Raw genomic sequence first — 19,528 nt, 5'->3', positions numbered from 1 at the left:
CCTTTCTTCTGGTCTCTTCCAACTGCCTCTGAAGCCCAGGCAGAAGCTAAAGATGGAAGACAGCAAGAGAAAGGCAGGAGCAGTCTCCCATCACCACCTCGTAGCCACTCTGCCAGAGGGCCATTGTCAGACAGCCCTGTAATTGCAAAACCATTTTCCACCAAGACTGAAGGTTCTTGGTCCCAGACTATTATAAAGTCTTTCTCCAGTGCTTTCAACGAACGTGACAGATGCTTTGGTTTGACACTTTGGGGTGGTACAGCACAGCACCTGGGATTTTTACTTTCTTTTGTAGACGGAAATTCATTGAACATATTCTGCCCAGCAGTTATGAGTGATGTTGGTCCAGAAAGAAAAGAAAGCCAGCTCCTAAATGTCAGGACACCTCTGAGAAGGGATATATGCATGTTGACTAAGATGTAGCCCACAATGTGACTTGGGAAAACTTGCAGGTGCGGTAAGTAACCCATCTAGTTCCCGGAGGTGCCTCCTGACACCATGTCAAAAACACCAGTCATTTTTACAACAGCTTTATTCTTCCTCCAACGAGCCTGGTGACTGCTCTCCATGCTTCCAACCATATACCTTTAATAAGGAGGAATCAGATGTCTCTGAGAGGTGTGTATGAATATTCTGTTTTCCTAATAGCTGCTTAGATAAACTGAAAGTTAATGACAAAACCACACTTCCCTGAGGCAAATTTACTAAGAGCTGGTTCTTGGAAAGCACACATTTTGACAACAGTTTCAATGGGAATCACTGACACAAGATTCCAGTGACTGTTAGAAATGACAGAGGCAGGGGGTGAGGGGAAAGGACGCCCAACTCCGTCTCCAAAGCAGTAAAAACTACGTATCCCATTAATTTTAAAAATAGAAAGATGACACTCTGTGACACCTTTTTCTCGACAGATGATTTGTTTCAAAAATAGTTTACTAAAAATGACTTGTTTCAAGCTTTATGAATCTAATTAAATATTAGATTCAGCAAGACCAAGTGCAATCTTTGCATCATAAAAATCACCGGACTATGCAAATGAGCAGACACAAAAAATAATCAGTACTCTCACTCAGTTCAGTTCAGTTCAGTCGCTCAGTCGTATCCGACTCTTTGCGACCCCATGAATCACAGCACGCCAGGCCTCCCTGTCCATCACCAACTCCCGGAGTTCACTCAGACCCACGTCCATCGAGTAAGTGATGCCATCCAGCTATCTCATCCTCTGTCGTCCCCTTTTCCTCCTGCCCCCAATCCCTCCCAGCATCAGAGTCTTTGGTATGAGGTGGCCAAAGTACTAGAGTTTCAGCTTTAGCATCATTTCTTCCAAAGAACACCCAGGGATGATCTCCTTTAGAATGGACTCTCATTAGTAATGAGTTAAAGAGGAGGAGAAGGTTCTCTTTCTCTTTTAGGTCCTCTGATATACCTCTGCTCAGTAGAAACTGTATTCTGCTTCAATTGGAAGCAAAACTGCAATTTTAGAAAATGACAAAAATGTAGAAATGAACAATGCAAAAATAAAGCCCTACTCACATCAATTATCTATTCTGAGTCTTCTTCCTTCTTCTTGAGTATTTTACATTGTCCTAATACCAATGTTACTATGGATATAATTTTTTTTTCCAAATTTCAATATCTCAGGCAGCAAAAACAACAACTTTCCCAACTACTATATCCTTCTCTACCTTCCTTAATATCTGTCTTTTCTGAGAAGTGCTCCCAGATAATTCCAGCCTGTCTGGTGGGCCATTTCATTCCACCACACCTTGAGTCAGTTCAGTTCAGTTCAGTCACTCAGTCGTGACCAACTCTTCAGGACCCCATGAACTGCAGCATGCCAGGCTTCCCTGTCCATCACCAACTCCCGAAACTTACTCAAACTCATGTCCATCGAATCAGTGATGCCATCCAACCATCTCATCCTCTGTTGTCCCCTTCTATTCTGCATTCAATCTTTCTCAGCGTCAGCGTCTTTTCAAATGAGTCAGTTCTTTACATCAGGTGGCCAAAGTATTGGAGTTTCAGCTTCAGCATCAGTCTTTCCAGTGAATATTTAGGACTGATTTCCTTTAGGATGGACTGGTTGGATCTCCTTGCAGTCCAAGGGGCTCTCAAGAGTTTTCTCCAACACCACAGTTCAAAAGCATCAATTCTTCAGTGCTCAGCTTTCTTTATAGTACAACTCTCACATCCATACATGTGAAAAACCATAGCTTTGACTTAGACAAACTTTTGTTAGCAAAGCAATGTTTCTGCTTTTTAATAGGCTGTCTAGGTTGGTCATAACTTTTCTTCCAAGGAGCAAGCGTCTTTTAATTTCATGGCTGCAATCACCATCTGCAGTGATTTTGGAGTCCCCCAAAATAAAATCTGTCATTGTTTCCACTGTTTCCCCATCTATTTGCCATGAAGTGATGGGACCAGATGCCATGATCTTAGTTTTCTGAATGTTGAGTTTTAAGCCAACTTTTTCACTCTCCTCTTTCACTTTCATCAAGAGGCTCTTTAGCTTTTCTTCACTTTCTGCCATAAGGTATGTCATCTGCATACCTGAGGTTACTGATATTTCTCCCAACGATCTTGATTCCCACTTGTGCTTCATCCAGCCCAACATTTTGCATGATCTACTCTGCATACAAGTTAAATAAGCAGGTGACAATATACGGCCTTGACGTACTCCTTTCCCAATTTGGAACCAGTCTGTTGTTCCATGTCAGTTCTAACTGTTACTTTTTGACCTGCACACAGATTTCTCAGGAGGCAGGTCAGGTATCACTTGAAGAATTTTCCATAGTTTGTAGTGATCCACACAGTAAAAGGCTTTGGCATAGTCAATCAAGCGTTCTGGGAACTCTCTTGCTTTTTCAATGTTCCAAGGGATGTTGGCAATTTGATCTCTTTGAACCAGAGATCAAACTGCCTTGAGTCAAGTGTTCTCTTTTATATGGAAATGAGTGAGTGATTCACTCTGTGACTCAATTCAGGTCCTAAGGTCTGCCTACCTTCTCTTCTGTGAAATAGTCCACTTACTAGTGTTAAGCTCATATGTGGAAGGTTAATCCTATTTATGTGCATGGTATGAAAGGATTGATAAAAAGTCAGACAAGCTGGATAGAATAAACAGAAATGACTGCTGACTGTGATGGATAAGGTAATAGCAGACCAGATGGGTAGATATGAAAAAGCCAGATAAGCTCTGGAGGCAAAGTAGGGTTCAAGTTCAATTTAAACACAGGATTATGAATGTTTATCAACTGCGAAGAAACTGACATTAAGACAGCTGTCAAAAGAATACTAAGCCATAGCAAAGAGAGTTTTAAGAAGTTTACTTTTTTTTGACTTTTTAGTTCCCCTTCTTCTCCTTCTTGTCTCTCTGTGCCATGTAGGTGGTTTACTGTTTGAGTGGATGAGTGGTTTACCATGAGAGGATGCACTAGCACCAATTCACCTTTCTTTTTGAAAAAGTTTATTTATTTGGCTGCATTGTGTCTTAGTTGTGACACATGGGCTCAGTTGCCCCACAGCACCTGGGATCTTAGTTCCCTGACCAGGGATCAAAGCTGCGTCCCTTGCATTGGCATGCAGATTCTTAACCACTGGACCACCAGGGAAGTCCTCCATCCTTCTTTCTTCAGTGGTAATGGATGTGCTGAGAAACGTGCCAGCAAGTAGTGGAGAAACATGGGCTTCTAGGTCTCAAATATATGTCTCATGAGTGTGACCATGGCTATGTGAGGCTAAACCACAGCCTGGAAGAACAATAAAACAGGCTCTTCTGGAAGGATCTGAAATAGGCAAAGAACTTTTAAAATTGCCCTACCTTTGACATACCATTAACCCACACTTTCATTGTCTATCATTATTTGGTCAGCCCTTCTGATAATAATGATAATAGCAATAGCTGTCATTTACTGAGTGACTACCATATCCCACTGCAAGATGATGTTACTGAGCCTACATTACAAATGAGAAAACTGTACGAGGATCTCAAAATGTTAAATAGCTTGCTCACTTGTCTCACTTCTTTTTGTATCCTCTGTCACTATCCTGTGCTGTCCTAAGTCACTTCAGTCATATCTGACTCTGTGCATCACTATGGACTATAGCCCACCAGACTCCTCTGTCCATGGGATTCTCCAGGCAAGAATACTAAAGTGGGTTGCCATTCCCTTCTCCAGGTCACTATCCTAGGCCATGACATAATTATTTCTCACTTGGGCTACTGCAACTAATTACTGTCTAACAAATCTTTCTTATTTAATTTTATTTCTCACAAAACAGTTCTTCAACTTTGACCCTCTAAAAATGCAGATCACATCATGTGCGGTCAAACCTTCTGCTGAGAAACATTCCTTTTTTTCCATAACTCTTGGACAGAGTATTGAGTCCATACAGTTCCTCATGACACACCGTCTATCCATCCAGTGGGCCAAATCCAGAGCCCCGTGTGGAATTTGTTTCAACTCCAAAGAAAGAAGGTATTAGGCAGGATCTCAAATATTACCTCTCCACCATTTCTTCCATTCTTGTTCTTTATTAGTAGGATTGCCAGTTAGACACAGGATGGGACTTCTTAACCTGTCCTTTCAAGATAACTTCACACTTGTATTTTTTGTTCCTTTATCTTTTGGAATATATTCTGGATGTATTCCTTACTTCCAACCTCCAAGTTACTGGTTCTCTCTTTAGCCAAACCCACCATAGAATAACTCTGTGTATTTTACTGCTTTTTTCCTGTTGTAGAGTTTTTCTTACATTTTATTTCTTACTTTTACATTTGAGATTTTCAATTGTTTCTTTCTCAAATTTATCTATTCTCAATTTATGTCTACCCATTTTATGCGCATAATTTTCTGTTTGTGAAGATACTATTCTCTCTCTTTTAAAGTCCTTCCTTTGAGGGCCCATGACACACTTATTCTTAAGTCCTCCCTTGAGCGCTATGTTCCTCCACATTTACCAGATAGAATAGAGCCACCTGGAGCAGCAGCAGCCCGTGTGATAAAGAGGGACCAGATGCAAGTTTTCTGAGGTAACTGACTGTCTAGAAAGGCTGAGGGAAAGAGGAGAATCTAGGAAGACATGCAGTTGCAGCTTCAGCAAACTGGGTATATGTTCATACATCACTGAGAAAAGAAATTATTAAGGAAAGCAAAACTGCACAGGTTTGGGGGTGGAAGGAACAATGGGGACTGATTTTGACTATTTTGAGTTTAAGGTGCAAGAGGCATCTAGATGGTCAAAACAAGTAACAGATGGACACTGTTCATATGGGTCAGGAGGTCAAGAATGATGTGACAGTGGAAATTATGAGCATCTTATGGTGATAAGGCTGATGAATGCAAATAGATCACCACAAACTTGTTCCAGTGTAATGATCATGGCTCAGATGGTAAAGCGTATGTCTAGAATGTGGAAGACCCAGGTTCGAGCCCTGGGTTGGGAAGATCCCCTGGAGGAGGAAATGGCAATCCACTCCAGTACATTTGCCTGGAAAATCCCATGGACAGAGGGGCCTGGTAGGCTACAGTCTATGGGGGTCACAAAGAGTCGGATACAACTCAGCAATTTCACATCTCAAAGTCATTTGGCTGTCTTTTGATTACGGAATGCTTTGATGGAAGGATAAAAATAGATCTTCATAAAGTCAATTCATACGATAAAACAATATATTTAGAATGCGTGGTGGGGACAAGGGGAGGGATGTTCTTCTCAAAGGGCCACTCCTTTCATAACTGTATTTAATTGCATCATCAGACAGAGAAGGTGTAAACATCACCTATTTCCTTTGCTCCTATTCTTATGACTGTCCCACACACCAGGCACTGTACTAGGCACGGGGAACACACATGGCCTGTGCAGAGCATCACATAATGAATAAGTGGAGCCATATGGACTGTTACAAATGCATATAACAAGGGCCTGGATCTGATCTGAGAAATCAGATGACTTCTAAGGAGTTTACATTTCATCTGGGATCAAGAGGGAATGGGAGTTAGATGAGCAGAGAAATGAAAGGATGGTAACTTCCAGTTAAAAGAAAAATCACATTTGTAAAGGCTCTGAGAAGTGTGCAGTTATGAAAGAAAAAAAAATTCACTTATAATTAGAACCAAGATAGGAGTTTGGTGGAAGTTGCAGTAACTCTAAGCAAAGCTGGTGAGGTAAGCAAAGGCTGGGGATAGCAGGTTCGTAGCCAGAACGTCTAGATTTTATTCTAAGTGCAGTGGGAAAGCACTGAAGGTTGCTAGGCCTGGGAGAATGCCTTAGAAGGGAAGTAAGAGTGGAGACCAGGAGGCCAGCCGAGGAGGCAAGTGGAGGCAAGCGAGAGCAGTGAGGATCAAGAATGGGGAGGGAGGAGGGTTCAGGATGGGGAACACATGTATACCTGTGGCGGATTCATTTTGATTATTTGGCAAAACTAATACAATTATGTAAAGTTTAAAAATAAAATTAAAAAAGAAAGAAGAGAAAAAAAAAGAAAAGAAAAGGTAGACAGAATCAAGAACCACTGAGGAGGTAAATTCCACAGGATTTGCTATTTGAGAGACTTTAGGAGTTGCAGGGGAGGTGGTCCAGCACCATGGTGGTACCACTGACTCAGAGGACTCATGAGTACATCTGATGGAAATTCTAGGAAAAAAAAACAACAACCAGAAAAGCACATATTTCTTTCCCCCTGAGGCTGCTCTCATTCCCGAGAAGTTCTGGGCACCTTGCACAGGTCTACACACCCCTAGAGACAAAGTGCAAGCTGCCTTTCTCTAGAACAAAGCACCTTTTTAGGAGAAGCCAGAGTCCTGCTTCATGCTGAAAGCTACATATTTATATACTCCACCACAAACTGCCAGTTGACCTAACAGGAAAACAAAATACACAGTGTGACATACACGAAAGGTTCTAGAAATGTGAGATGTCTTAGTCATCAAAACCTTAAGGAAACATGGTTGATAAAAGGTTCTGTCCCGAGTTACCCAATCTGCTCTTAGTGACAGAGCTGAGGAAGGGAAGTAGACGGAGGAGAATATCACCCTACCTACCTAGAAAGCAAACTGAAATCTGCAGTTCATCTTCAGAGAAAAAGCAGAATGCTGGAGTTCATGCTTGTGCAATTAACCTGGGTTCTCAGCTAAGGGGAAACATATGTTTTCCATCTTTCTCCTCCAAAGCATGGCAAACTCTAAGATTTTAAGAGATTATACACACTCTCACATACAAAGGGAGAGAGCTAAAACCAGAAAGGGAAGTTCTTCGGTCACTTTATATTAAAGGAAGTTTAAGAAATAGCTGTTACGATACCAAATCCAACAGTTGCAAAAATCAGATGAGCCATGACTTTTCCTGTCTCAGTATCATTCTACCTAGTTATGACAGCACAAAACCCAGCAGTGTAACATCACACAGGCTTCATCACACTTTTCTTGCTGCTGCTGCTGCTAAGTCGCTTCAGTCGTGTCCGACTCTGTGCGACCCCATAGACAGCAGCCCATCAGGCTCTTCTGTCCCTGGGATTCTCTTAAGCGGGACCAAATAAACTCTTGAAAGTGTCATGTTTGTATTCTTTATAAAGTAAGAAAAAGCGAAGAACTATTAGGACCATTTTACTGAAGGAAGCATTAAGGACTCCCTAAACATTACTGTGGGAGCCAGAGGCAGCACCAGCAGAGAGAAATGTATAGGGCCGCACAACAGTTTCTAAATCTGTGTCCAAGAACATCAACATTACTACGAAGCTTGAAGAAACAGGAATCCCCAGCTCTTGAACCACATCTACAAATAATCCTCTCTGTGTTCAATACGTGTCATAAACAATTCAGATGCAGAACCAAGCTTGGAGCCACTGATTCAGTCCCCCCTTGATATGAGGAAATTTGTCCACCACCCAGGGGACATTGGCACTGTCTGGAGACACTGTTGGTCGTCACAGATGGGGGAAGGAATGCCACTGGCATCTAGTGGGTAAAAGCCAGGATACTGCTAAAATCCTCAAATGCAAAGCACAGACCACAAAACTAAGACTTCTCCAGTCTAAAATGTCAGTAGTTCTGAGATTGAGAAAGTCCAGTGTAATACAACCGTTCAGGAAAAGAGTTCAGGACAGGCACAAGACTTTTCATTTCTGCAGGGCAAGGGTAGAACCTTGTTTTCCAGAAATTCAGTCTCATTTTCTTGATTCTATGGGATCTTTTTTATTATGAACACTGTGGCAAAATACACATTACATTAAAATTACAATCTTAACTATTTTTAAACATACTGCTCAGCAGTGTTAAATACACTCAAATTGTGTATTCTATGTGACTGCAGGGAAGTCAAGAGATACCTGGAGTAACAGGCAAATTTGGCCTTGGAGTACAAAACAAAGTAGGGCAAAGGCTAACAGAGTTTTGTTAAAGAGAATGTACTGGTCATAGCAAACACCCTCGTCCAACAACACAAGAGAAGACTCTACACGTGGACATCACCTGATGGTCAACACCAAAATCAGATTGATTATATTCTTTGCAGCCAAAGATGGAGAAGCTCTATACATAAGCAAAAACAACACTGGGAGCTGACTGTGGCTCAGATCATGAACTCTTTATTGCCAAATTCAGACTGAAATTGAAGAAAGTAGGGAAAACCACTAGACCATTCAGGTATGACCTAAATCAAATCCCTTACGATTATACAGTGGAAGTGACAAATAGATTCAAGGGATTAGATCTGATAGACAGTCAATCCTGAAGGAAATCAGTCCTGAATATTCATTGGAAGGACTGATGCTGAAGCTGAAACTCCAATACTTTAGCCACCTAATGCGAAGAACTGACTCACTGGAAAAGACCCTGATGCTGGAAAAGATTGAAGGCAGGAGGAGAAGGGAACGACAGAGGATGAGATAGTTGGATGGTGTCACCAACTCAATGGACATGAGTTTGAGTAAGCTCCAGGAGTTGGTGATGGACTAGGAAGCCTGGCGTGCTGCAGTCCATGGGGTCGAAAAGAGTTGGACACGACTGAACGGCACTGAACTGAACTGAACATGATTGCATCTGAATTCAGAATGTTTATTTGGAGCTCAACTGTTTTAGTTCACCAGGCTCTCAATATTTAAATGTCTTGGGAATTACAGGTTTTTAGGCTGAAGAGATAACTTTAATGCACTTAAGGAAAGTTTGTATTATTGGTTCCAGTCTTGCTTGAAACATAAGAAAATGGTTCTATTTCATGTATGACCCTGAAAAAAAATCATAATTGGCTCCTAAATGATTATTAAGCAGGGCGCTGAATGACTACCTCACTGAATCCCCACAAAGTCAGGAAGGACCCAAGAATATTGACAGTTCATCCTTACAAAGCAGGAGGCTTGTCCCCTGTCACACAGCACTTAGTAGCAACCCAGATTTTGAGTCCAAATAAGCCCATCCAAAGGCTGTGCCTGTAAGCACCAGGCCAGTCTGCCCCTCCCAGTGTCCAACCCCAAAGAAACCCCCACGTTTCAAGGCTCTGTCTCATTTCAGGTGGGCTCCTTCAATGATAACCCAGACCATTCACCATCTTTTCCCTAGTTTTTAAATAAATTCAGACTTGGCTTTCATCATACACTGTGTCCCAGGAAGTCATCTTGTCAGTGGATGGAGGAGGCAATCTGGCAGTGGTAGAAGTGTCTGTTTAAACGAGGCTGTTGTTACTGGTGTGAGCCATTGAATGGAGCCATAAGGGATGGAGAGACCCAAACAGAACCACCGAACACACAAAATCAGACAGACAGCGAAGGACAAATACTGGTTTGATCCCTGGGTCGGGCAGATCCCCTAGAGGGAGCAAACCACTCCAAGATTCTTGCCTGGAGAATCCCCATGGACAGAGGAGCCTGGGGAGCTACAGTCCATAGGGTTGCATGAGTCGAACACAACTGAAGTGACTAAGCACACACACACAATATCACTCATATGTGGAATCTACACACACACACACACAAAATTCAATTTCCTAGAAACAGAGGGTTGAAAAGAAGTTGCCAGAGGTTGGCGAGTGAGAGAAATATGAAGAGATTGGTCAAAGCATACAAACTTTCAGCTGTAAGATGAACATGGCCTGAGGATTTAATATAAAACATGGTGACTACAGTTGATAATACTGTACTGTATGATTGAAACTGTCTAAGAGAATAGAACTTAATTATGCTCCCGACTTCCCTGGTGACCCAGTGGCTAAAACTCCGCGCTCCCAGCACAGAGGGCCCAGGGTTTGGTATCTGTTCAGGGAACTAGATCCCACATGCCGCAACGAAGACTGAAGAGCCTGCCTGCTGCAACTAAGGCTTGGTGCAGCCAAATTAATAAATAAATATTTTTAGAGAAAAACAAATGAATTGTTCTCATCCTATGTCAATTGTACCTCAATAAAGCTGAAATGAAATTTAAAAAAGAGCTACCAAACAGAATTATGATTTAGTACAAACGGCCTGGATTTTTTAGTGTCACCCAAAAGTGAAAGTGAAGTCGTTCAGTTGTGTCTGACTCTTTGCGACCCCGTGGATTGTAGCCCACCAGGCTCCTTCCTCCATGGGATTCTCCAGGCAAGAGTACTGGAGTGGGTTGCCATTTCCTTCTCCAGGGGATCTTCCCGACCCAGGGATTGAACCAGGGTCTCCCACACTGCGGGCAGATGCGTTAACCTCTGAGCCACAAGGGAAGCCCAATCTGGATTCAGATCAATAACATCCTATCTGTGTGATCTCAGGTAACTCGGAAAAATTATGAAATGAGAAGTGTAAAGCCTGCCTTGCTAGGCTTTAGGAAGGGGATGAAGTACTCCATGCAGGGCACTTATGACACTGCCGGGCACATCATATGTGCTAATTGGATGGTATACATTATTATTAATATTACCACTATTACTAGTACTATGTATAGAATGAGTTAAACTCCTGTGTCAAGCACAAAAACTTCAATGCGCTTTATGCAATGAGTGAGCCATTAAAAGGTCTTGGGTAAATCAAATTTATGCATATTGAATTATATCTTAAATATATTACAGAAATAGGATAGCTTAAATATACTACAGAAATCAGATAGTTGAGGGAAAACCATGAGCAATCATTTTGTGCACGCTTGCCTAAAAACACATGCATCTATGTTCCTTTTAGAAAAATAAAATCTGCAACCATGTATGAAGAGGGGTTGCTATTGTAATTTCTTTCTGTTTGAAGAATGGAGAATACCAATGTTTTATTCTTATCTTTACTACTCACGATTCAAGCCAAAAGTCATCCCACAGAAAGAGACCAATGTGATGGCCTGCAGAATACAAATGTATATAAAACAGACTGACCACCAGAAGCTTATAATCTACTTCAAAAGACTTAGGCACATTTTAAAAATGTAAATAATATCAGGCTCAAGTTATGTTAACTGTAAACAAAATCTACAGGCAAAGAAAACGATATAAGGAATTAAAAGGATGGGACTTCCCTGGCAGTCCAGCAAGCAAGACTCTGTGCTTCCACTGTAGGGGGTAAGAGTTTGATCCCTAGCCAAGGAACTAAGATCCCTCATGCTACGTGGTGCAGCCAAAAAAAAAGGGGGGGCGGGTAGGGATTAGAAGGATGGAGAAACAACTGCATTACAACAGAACTGAAAAAGACTTGAGCAGAAAGGAGGCTCTGTGTGATGCTAGCAATGCCAAGATTTAGAGTGGAGGGAGTAAGAGAGAGCAGAAGAAAAGTGCATGGGGGAAAGAAAAGTGCAAATATGGGCAGGGACACACTCGTAAAGGGGCGGTTTGTCCAAAGCAAGAGGGTACTTGAGAACTGCTCACAGCACGTGCAAATACCTTGAACCTGGGATAATGTAAGAGAAAATCACAGCAGGACATGAAGCAAGCCAAGGAATCTGACAAGTCTCAGGGTCACCAGGAAGCTCACGGATCATCCATGACTTTTTCTTTTAATTGTGGTATACTTTCTTCAAACAAAATCTTTCCCCAAAGCATCCAAAAGTGAGAAAAGGTCAACAGCCACTGCTGTGGCAGAAGTGGGCATGGAGACCCTGGAGGCCTATGGCACACACCCTTCACCCTGAACCATTTGAGGAGGATCTGCAGAACTAAGGTTGAAAACCATGCATCTCTTTTCATCATCCCTTCTGGGCAAATACACAGCAGAGAATATCTAAGGCCCAGATTGGAGTGGTGGCTTTTTGGCTTCAGTGTAATCCTTGTAAAGAAAGGCATGGGGGGCAGAACAGAGGCAGGAGGAAGACAGTGCAGCAGACAGAAGAGCAGGTGGCAAAGAGGTGGGAGAAAATATTTTGGAGAAATACTAGGGAGCCAGTGAATATTCCACAGCATGAACTTGTTGTGTGGCCAATTAGCATGTTCCTTTATTACTAGGTGATGCCTCCCTCCCACTTGCCCTTTAACTTTTTCTCTTTCCTAAATATTTACAAAGTCATGCAGAAAAAGAAGGATAAAGGTGGGAAACCATTCACGATAGAAGGGCAAGTAAAAAAGAAAACCTGAGCATCTCATTCTCTTATTGGATGAGAACTTGCTTAAATGAGCAGCAGAAAAGCCTTTGCATGCATGCTAAGCCACTTCAGTCATGTCTGACTCTTTGTGACTTTATGGACCATAGCCCACGAGGTTCCTCCATCCATGGGATTTTCCCAGCAAGAATACTGGAGTAGGTTGCCATGCTCTCCTCCAGTGGATCTCCCCAACCCAGGAATCAAACGTACATCTCCTGTGGGTCCTGCATTGCAGGCAAATTCTTTTACTGCTGAGCCACCAGGGAAGCCCAACAATGCCTTTACTGTGCAATTACTCTGAACTGGGCAGTGTCCTATTCTTTTCATACATTTTCTTTAATCTTCACAATGATCATAAAAGTGGTGACTTATTATCTTGACAAGACGAAGATAATGAGGTTCAAAGAGGCTAACTGGGTTCTCACAGAAAGGGGGCCACTGGGCCCACCCCACAGGTTTAAATGTCCCAGAGCCCACATCGTGTTTGTTAGGACACACTGCATTATGCCTCTTGTCCAAGAGCTGGGGGTTCTACACGCTTGACTGAAAAATATCTGTTCAGAAAGCATTAGGTTAACGGGAAGAGTGGACAGGAAGCCTTTTTGGCTCTGTATATCCAGACAATGATCACCTAAAACCGCAAATGGTTCCTGAGGTTGAAAGCCAGCAACAGACAGTGAAGACAGGAGCAGAGGCCGCCGCCATAAACAAAGAAGCTAGATGACAGCTCTTTTGAGAGCCTCATATGATAGAGCAGACTTCACTTGTAAAAGGTTCCTCGGGGCTTTTCCTGTGGAGTAGAAACACAGAACTGTCTCCTCAAAATTTAGAATGAAGATAAACCAATCCACTCCAAGTAGACATCCCCTGCAATCGGGATGGGCCCTGACTGAGCAGACTTGATCCCCACTCAGGAATCTCCCTCTCCCAGCTAGTCATTAATTATTTACTTATATAGAAAGGTTGGTCAACAGGCACTAGAAAAAAAGGTATTCAGAAATGGAGTAATTCAGGCTCAAGGTGGTTTCCTCTCAAGCCCCTGCAGGATGCAGTGAGGGTGACTCTGCTCTAGATTCATTTACTGCTCGTCGCAAACCAGATCAAGGGTCCACCCCAGGTCGGCAGAATCACAATCTCTGCAGTGGGCCTGGGAGTGCACCTGGGATGTTTGTTTCTCACAAGCTGCCCTGACACACTCAGGGTTGAGGACCACCAGTTTAAGTTGATAGATAAGGACAACACAGTGTGACAAGTGGAGGGATACTGGAGGTTTGGGGGAGAAGACAGAGCAGCCATGCTTGACCCAGCTTCCAGAAATACCTTGTAGTGAAATGGTAGCTAAGAGCAAAGGAGCAAAGGTAAAATGCGATGGGAGAGAAGCAGGTGATGTGACCTTTACTAAACAAGGTAGAAGATTAGGAGAAAACTGCCCAAGTCTTCCTTGCTTGTGCAGATACATTTGCGATCCTAGTGCCAACTTCCAACTCAATCAAGAAACAGTACCTGATAGCAAGGCTGCCACTCACTCCAGCTTCAGCCACTGCAGGGCCAAAAGGGACTGGGTCTCCTAACACCTTGTGGAGGTCTCCATATGGCATTAGCAGGAGGTCTACAATGTAGCCAATGGTTGAAAAGTTCGGTCTTCAAAGTACAGAAGGCCTGTGTTTGTGTTCTGGTCTCATTGACTAGGAAATCATCTAATTTCTAAGAACCTCAATATTAGCATCTGTAAATTTAGAACCATCACAAAGAATGAGACAAAGCAACTTTATGTACCTCTTGACGTGATGCCCTGAAGAGGACCCTCATCTCTCCTTTCTGTCTGCCAAAAATGCAAAACATGCATCTAATTGGAAAGAAACACTGGAGAAACCCAAACTGAAGGCCATCCCACAAAATACCTGTACTATACTCTACAGAACTTTCTAGGTCAGGAAAGATAAGGAATCTCCAAAGAACCATTCAAGAGCCGTAAGACCAGAGGGACATGACAATAAACGTATTGTTATGATTGATCCTTTCAGGATCCTGAAAGGATGTCAGACTGAGGAAAATACCTATCAAGGATCTTATTGGAATAACTGATGAAATATGAATATGGGCTTTGGGCTCTGAACCAGATGATAATGTTGAACTAATGTTCAGTTTTCTGGTTTCTATAAAGAGAGTATGGTTATGTAAGAGAATGATTTTGTTCTTAAGGAGGACACATTGATTATTTGGGGTAAAGAGAGATGCTGCCTCTAAGTCACACTCAAATGGTTCAAAAGGGGATATGTATACAAGAGAGAAAAAATAATGAAGCAAAATATTAATAATTAGTAAGTCTGGATAAAAGGTAGACAGGAGTTCTTTGTACTATTCTTGTCATTTCCGTGTGTGAAACTGTATTGAAATAAATTACTCCTCAAAACTATCAGGCCATGAAAAACAAGGGAAAGACTTGGAAACTGTCAAAGACTGGAGAAGACAGAGGAAACAAGATGGATATATTACAGTGCAGTTGGTATTCTTGTATTGGATCCTGTCACAGAAGGACATTAGTGGAAACACTGATGAAATCCTAATAAATTTTGTAGTTCAGTTACTAGCAATCAGCACAGTTGAAGCAAATGTACCACAGTTATATTAAGATGTTAACATTAGGATAAACTTAGTGAAGGGCGTACAAAAACTCTCTAACAATCTTTGTATTTTGTCTGTCAATCTAAAATTGTTACCAAATAAAAAGAATATTTTAGAAAGATTATTGATACACATACAACAAAGGCCATCCCCAAAGGCAGGGACAGGACATGGATTCCACAGGCCCCTAAGAGTATACGTCAGGAATTGCTGTCTTAAATAAGAGGTTTCCAAACACCCTTGGCCATGGCAGAATCAAAAGGAAATAGTTTACCTGAACCACTGACTTAGAATCTCTGGAGATGGGGCCCCAGAGAACATTTGAACAAGTGCCCCAAATGTTTCTGATATGGCCTCGGGCTTGGGCACAGGTATCCAGCTCAATATTTCTCAGACTTAACTATACAAGGAATCCCCTGGGGACCTTGTTAAAATTCACATCTGGGTCAGGAGGTCTGGGTAGGGTCTGAGAGTCTGTATATCTACTGAGCTCCTAGGTGATGTTCAAACAACTGATCCTCAGCCCCACCTGCAGACAAGGCAAAGCAACAAAACAGAATGGGCCTGGGTCCATGACACTGGAGCATCAGTGTCATGTCACTGGAGCATGCCAGCCCAGGATGGCCCTGTGGACTTGAAAGAAAGAAGGAAAGAAAGTTAAGTCACTCAGTCGTGTCCGACTCTTTGCGACCCTGTGGACTGTAGCCTACCAGGCTCCTCCATCCATGGGATTTTCCAAGCAAGAGTACTGGAGTGGATTGCTATTTCCTTCTCCTGGGGATCTTCCCAACCCAGGGATCGAACCCAGGTCTCCCACATTGTAGGCAGATGCTTTACCATCTGAGCCACTAGGAAAGTACTATGGACTTGGGAAGTGCTGTGGACTTGAGAAGCCAACTTCTATCTCTTTGAAACAATTGTTGTCTTGGGTTGTAGACAAACATAATCCTAACAACATTTAGTCTTCACCAAGTAGCCCCAGCCATATCTTGCAGTAATTTTCAATGTGTACCCTCTCTCAAACAGCACATGAAAAAGCGTAAACAACTGTTGTCTGACACAAATGTATGTAAAATAACTGAGCGCACTTCTCTACTTTCATGGATTGCTTCTAAAGTCAACAAAATCTGCCTCAAAGAGCAGTTACAATGATTATGACATGTTGGTCTGATGACACCTTTTTTACAACAAAATTTACTCTTCCTTACATCCATGCTCAAACTCAACTAATTCTCATTTGACCTTTATAATTTAATGAATCATTTGAATGCACACAATAGCTTATAAATCTTCCAGTAGTCTTCAACCAGATAATAAAATCTGACCAGAAAAAAAATGTACAGCATAATCATAAAATAGTATCGAGTACATAAAAAGTAGAGTTGCTATGGTACCCTAATTTTGAAAACGTAGAAAGCCATCCAGAACCCCATACTACATGCTTTATGAAACCCTTAAGCATATACTAGGTCTCGAACTTTTTTGTTTTTAAGTCATTTCTTCTAGAATGACAAAAGTGAGCTCCCTGAGATTGCCTGCAATCAATTACATCATAAGACTCAGTACCCAAGCTAAAGGATGCTTCCATAGGTAAAACCATGCTAAAAATCTTTGTGATATTTTTTCGTGCAGTAAAAATTTACTGGGCATTTTTCATATACCAGACAATACACTAGAGCCACAGTGCATTTAACTCTAATAATGAAATGACAACTGGCTAAGACCCAAGACCCACCCCTCTATGCTAATTTCATCATCAAAATAGTAATAGGACAAAGTCACATTGTACTTGATGGCTGCTTCTGCAAAAACCAGAGAAGAGTGACCCCCAAAACTAAGTTTTGTGTTGTCTATAATAAAACAATCTACTCATAGTCATGAGTCTCTGCAAGGCAGTGCTGGGACAGCTCCACTGCATCAGCTGCCCAAGTCCAGTCCCCTCGTCCCTCCAGCTCCTTCACAGCTTCGGACACAAACCCTGTACTGACTCACTCTGAGTAGATGTTGGACAAGTATAAAAACCCCATCCTTCGCCACTACATGTGGTACAGAAATCAAACTATACTGTAACTATTATCACACCAATTTTTCAACACAGCCAGAGAGAGAACAGGAGAAAAAAGAACTAAGTCTGGGAAAAATTCAGAATAGAAGGGAAACTAAAATAACCGCCAAATGACTGCCAGTCTTACTAACCTGGTCGATCTCCATGAGCTTGGGGTAGGCACCTGGCCATTCTATGGCCACCTTGACGATGTCCGCGGGCGGCGGCATTGCAAATTCCAGGAATGTCCAAAGCCAGTGGAAGTGGGATCCTACGGTGTAGACGGCTGCACGTGTCTACACCTAATGAGGAATGACGAAAAGAGAAAGAGAAGTCGCTCAGTACAAATACAGGGTGAATTTTGCTTTATCACTTCCTGTTTTCACTGGTGGTTTAGGTACAAGAAACGGCTCTGGGTGCAGCAGACTCAGGGCGCCAACTGCACCACTCAGTGGCGGCTCCCCAGGAGGGAAGGTACCAATGCCCTGGGCTCAGAGCCACCGGGAGATGAGGCGCTGGCGAGGGATAGGCTCCCAAGTCTCCAGTGTGAAGCAAGGTGGAACCCTTACCGCCCAGTTCTGCTCTGACCGGTGCCCGGGGTCTGAATGAGCCTGGCTCACTCTGCCCAGAAGCACATGCGAACTCCTCGTGCTCAACAGTCTCCGGAAGGACAGATTGCCCAGGAAGTCATGGCCAGGAAGCAGCATTTCTTTAAAGTGTTTTCTGGGTGTCACAAATAGAGCTCTGCACTATAGCAACCAGGATATCATGAGGAAGGAGCCACGCCCCACGGTTCACACACATGTACACACACCCTCCCTCCCCAAGGCCAGTTCACAAGAGGCGAAGAAAATTAACTGTGGTGGTGAATACAGCATTCAGAACAGACCTTGAATTCTCACTGGAATGAATAGTGTTGCTTACACAAGGGAAGTAAGATTAATCCTCTGCTGCCTCTCTTTCCCAGACTCCCTCATTTCTTTAAGAATGACTTTTTTTTAACATAATATTTTTGAACAGGTAAAACATTCATGCAATTCAAAATGAGAGAGTGTGTGTGTGTGTGTGTAAAGACAGTGTGAATCTCCCTCCTCCCGAACGGATATAACTTCCATCCCATCCATCCAGCTAGCCACTGTTAATAGATTCTTATGTGTCCCTTCAGAATTTCTTCATGTAAGTCAAATGTTAAAACATATATTTCCCATTTTCTTTATATAAAAGGCAGCATTCTAGACCCTATTTTATTCATCTCATATGTCTTCTAAAACCTTCTATATTAGTATAAACACTGTGTCATGGTTCCTTCTACAGCTGCATAGTCATTCTTTGTATAGGAGTGTCTTATCTGAAGAGCGAGTCCCCTGCCATGAGCCACTGGGTGATCTCTCACCTCTGGCTGTTATAAACAAGCCTCTGGTGAATAACCTTATACATACATCATTGTGCTCACTTGCAAGTATACCTTTACAGTAGATTCACAGAAGTAAAATTGTTGGGTCACAGGGTATAAGCAGTTTTAGATTCTGACACCATCTCCAAATATCCCTCCCTAGTGAGAGTTGTACCAGTCTACCCTCCCTTTAGCAATGGATGAGTCTGCCTATTTATACAGACTCACCAACAGATTGAACTTTTGCACACCTCCATGCACTGAAAAAATATATTTCAATGTACTTCCAATATCTATTTCTCTTATTGTGAGGGAAGCTGAACGTAAAGATGTGAAGTCCCATGTCTACTTTACTGTGAACTGAAGTAATACTTTGCCCTTTTTCTACTGGGTTCTTGGTCTTTTATTCAGAAATTGATCTCTGTATAAAGCTTCTAGTCAAACATATGCAACTGATTCTTTATCAAACCCGAGTGGGGCTTGTCAGTTACTAACCCCTGTCTGTGGCAGTTGGACATGGCTAAGATAATAGAGATAACAGAGCTAATAGTGACAGCCTAATGTCAGTTAATAATAACAACACAAGCAGTGATATAAATAACTAACTTCACCAGAGCTGACAAGTAAAGGAAATGAACCAAAACAAAACGGCTGCCCCTCTGGCCAAGGATGATGAAGCCAGACTGGTGTGAAGATAATCAGTGCTAACCAGCAGGAGCATGTCTCCAAAGCAGTGGTGCAGTGGCTCATTCAACAAATAATTATTAAGCCCAATTCTGTGCCAGCTGTTTTCTCAGTGCTGGGGATACAGCAGCAAATCTGCACCTTAGGTGGCATCAAGGGACATGGAGAGAAATAAGTCAGGGAAGGAGAATCTGAAGTCTGTGAGTATATCTGTGTGGGAGGGGCAGGATGCAGTCTTAAATAGGGAAACCAGGGAAAGCTTCAGTG

General features: G+C 42.4%; 1 protein-coding gene across 5 annotated transcripts in view; it reads right to left on the bottom strand.

Annotated features, from left to right (window-relative positions):
• The window catches only part of ELMO1 (engulfment and cell motility 1), a 581,836-nt gene that overhangs the window by 452,636 nt on the left and 109,672 nt on the right, over positions 1-19,528 (bottom strand). For 4 of the 5 annotated variants that reach the window (XM_070787263.1, XM_019958763.2, XM_019958762.2 and 1 more), the window contains one exon: positions 17,337-17,486. In XM_070787263.1, coding sequence (XP_070643364.1) covers positions 17,337-17,414 — 78 coding nt within the window. In that variant the 5' untranslated portion in view covers positions 17,415-17,486. Of the gene's footprint in view, positions 1-17,336; positions 17,487-17,753; positions 17,895-19,528 lie in introns of those variants that run through there. The other variant, XM_019958764.2, reaches the window with a different exon arrangement.

The sequence above is a fragment of the Bos indicus genome, chromosome 4 (genome assembly GCF_029378745.1).
Source record: "Bos indicus isolate NIAB-ARS_2022 breed Sahiwal x Tharparkar chromosome 4, NIAB-ARS_B.indTharparkar_mat_pri_1.0, whole genome shotgun sequence".
Taxonomy (NCBI): Eukaryota; Metazoa; Chordata; class Mammalia; order Artiodactyla; family Bovidae; genus Bos; species Bos indicus.
This window is presented reverse-complemented; position numbering and strand designations above follow the sequence as displayed.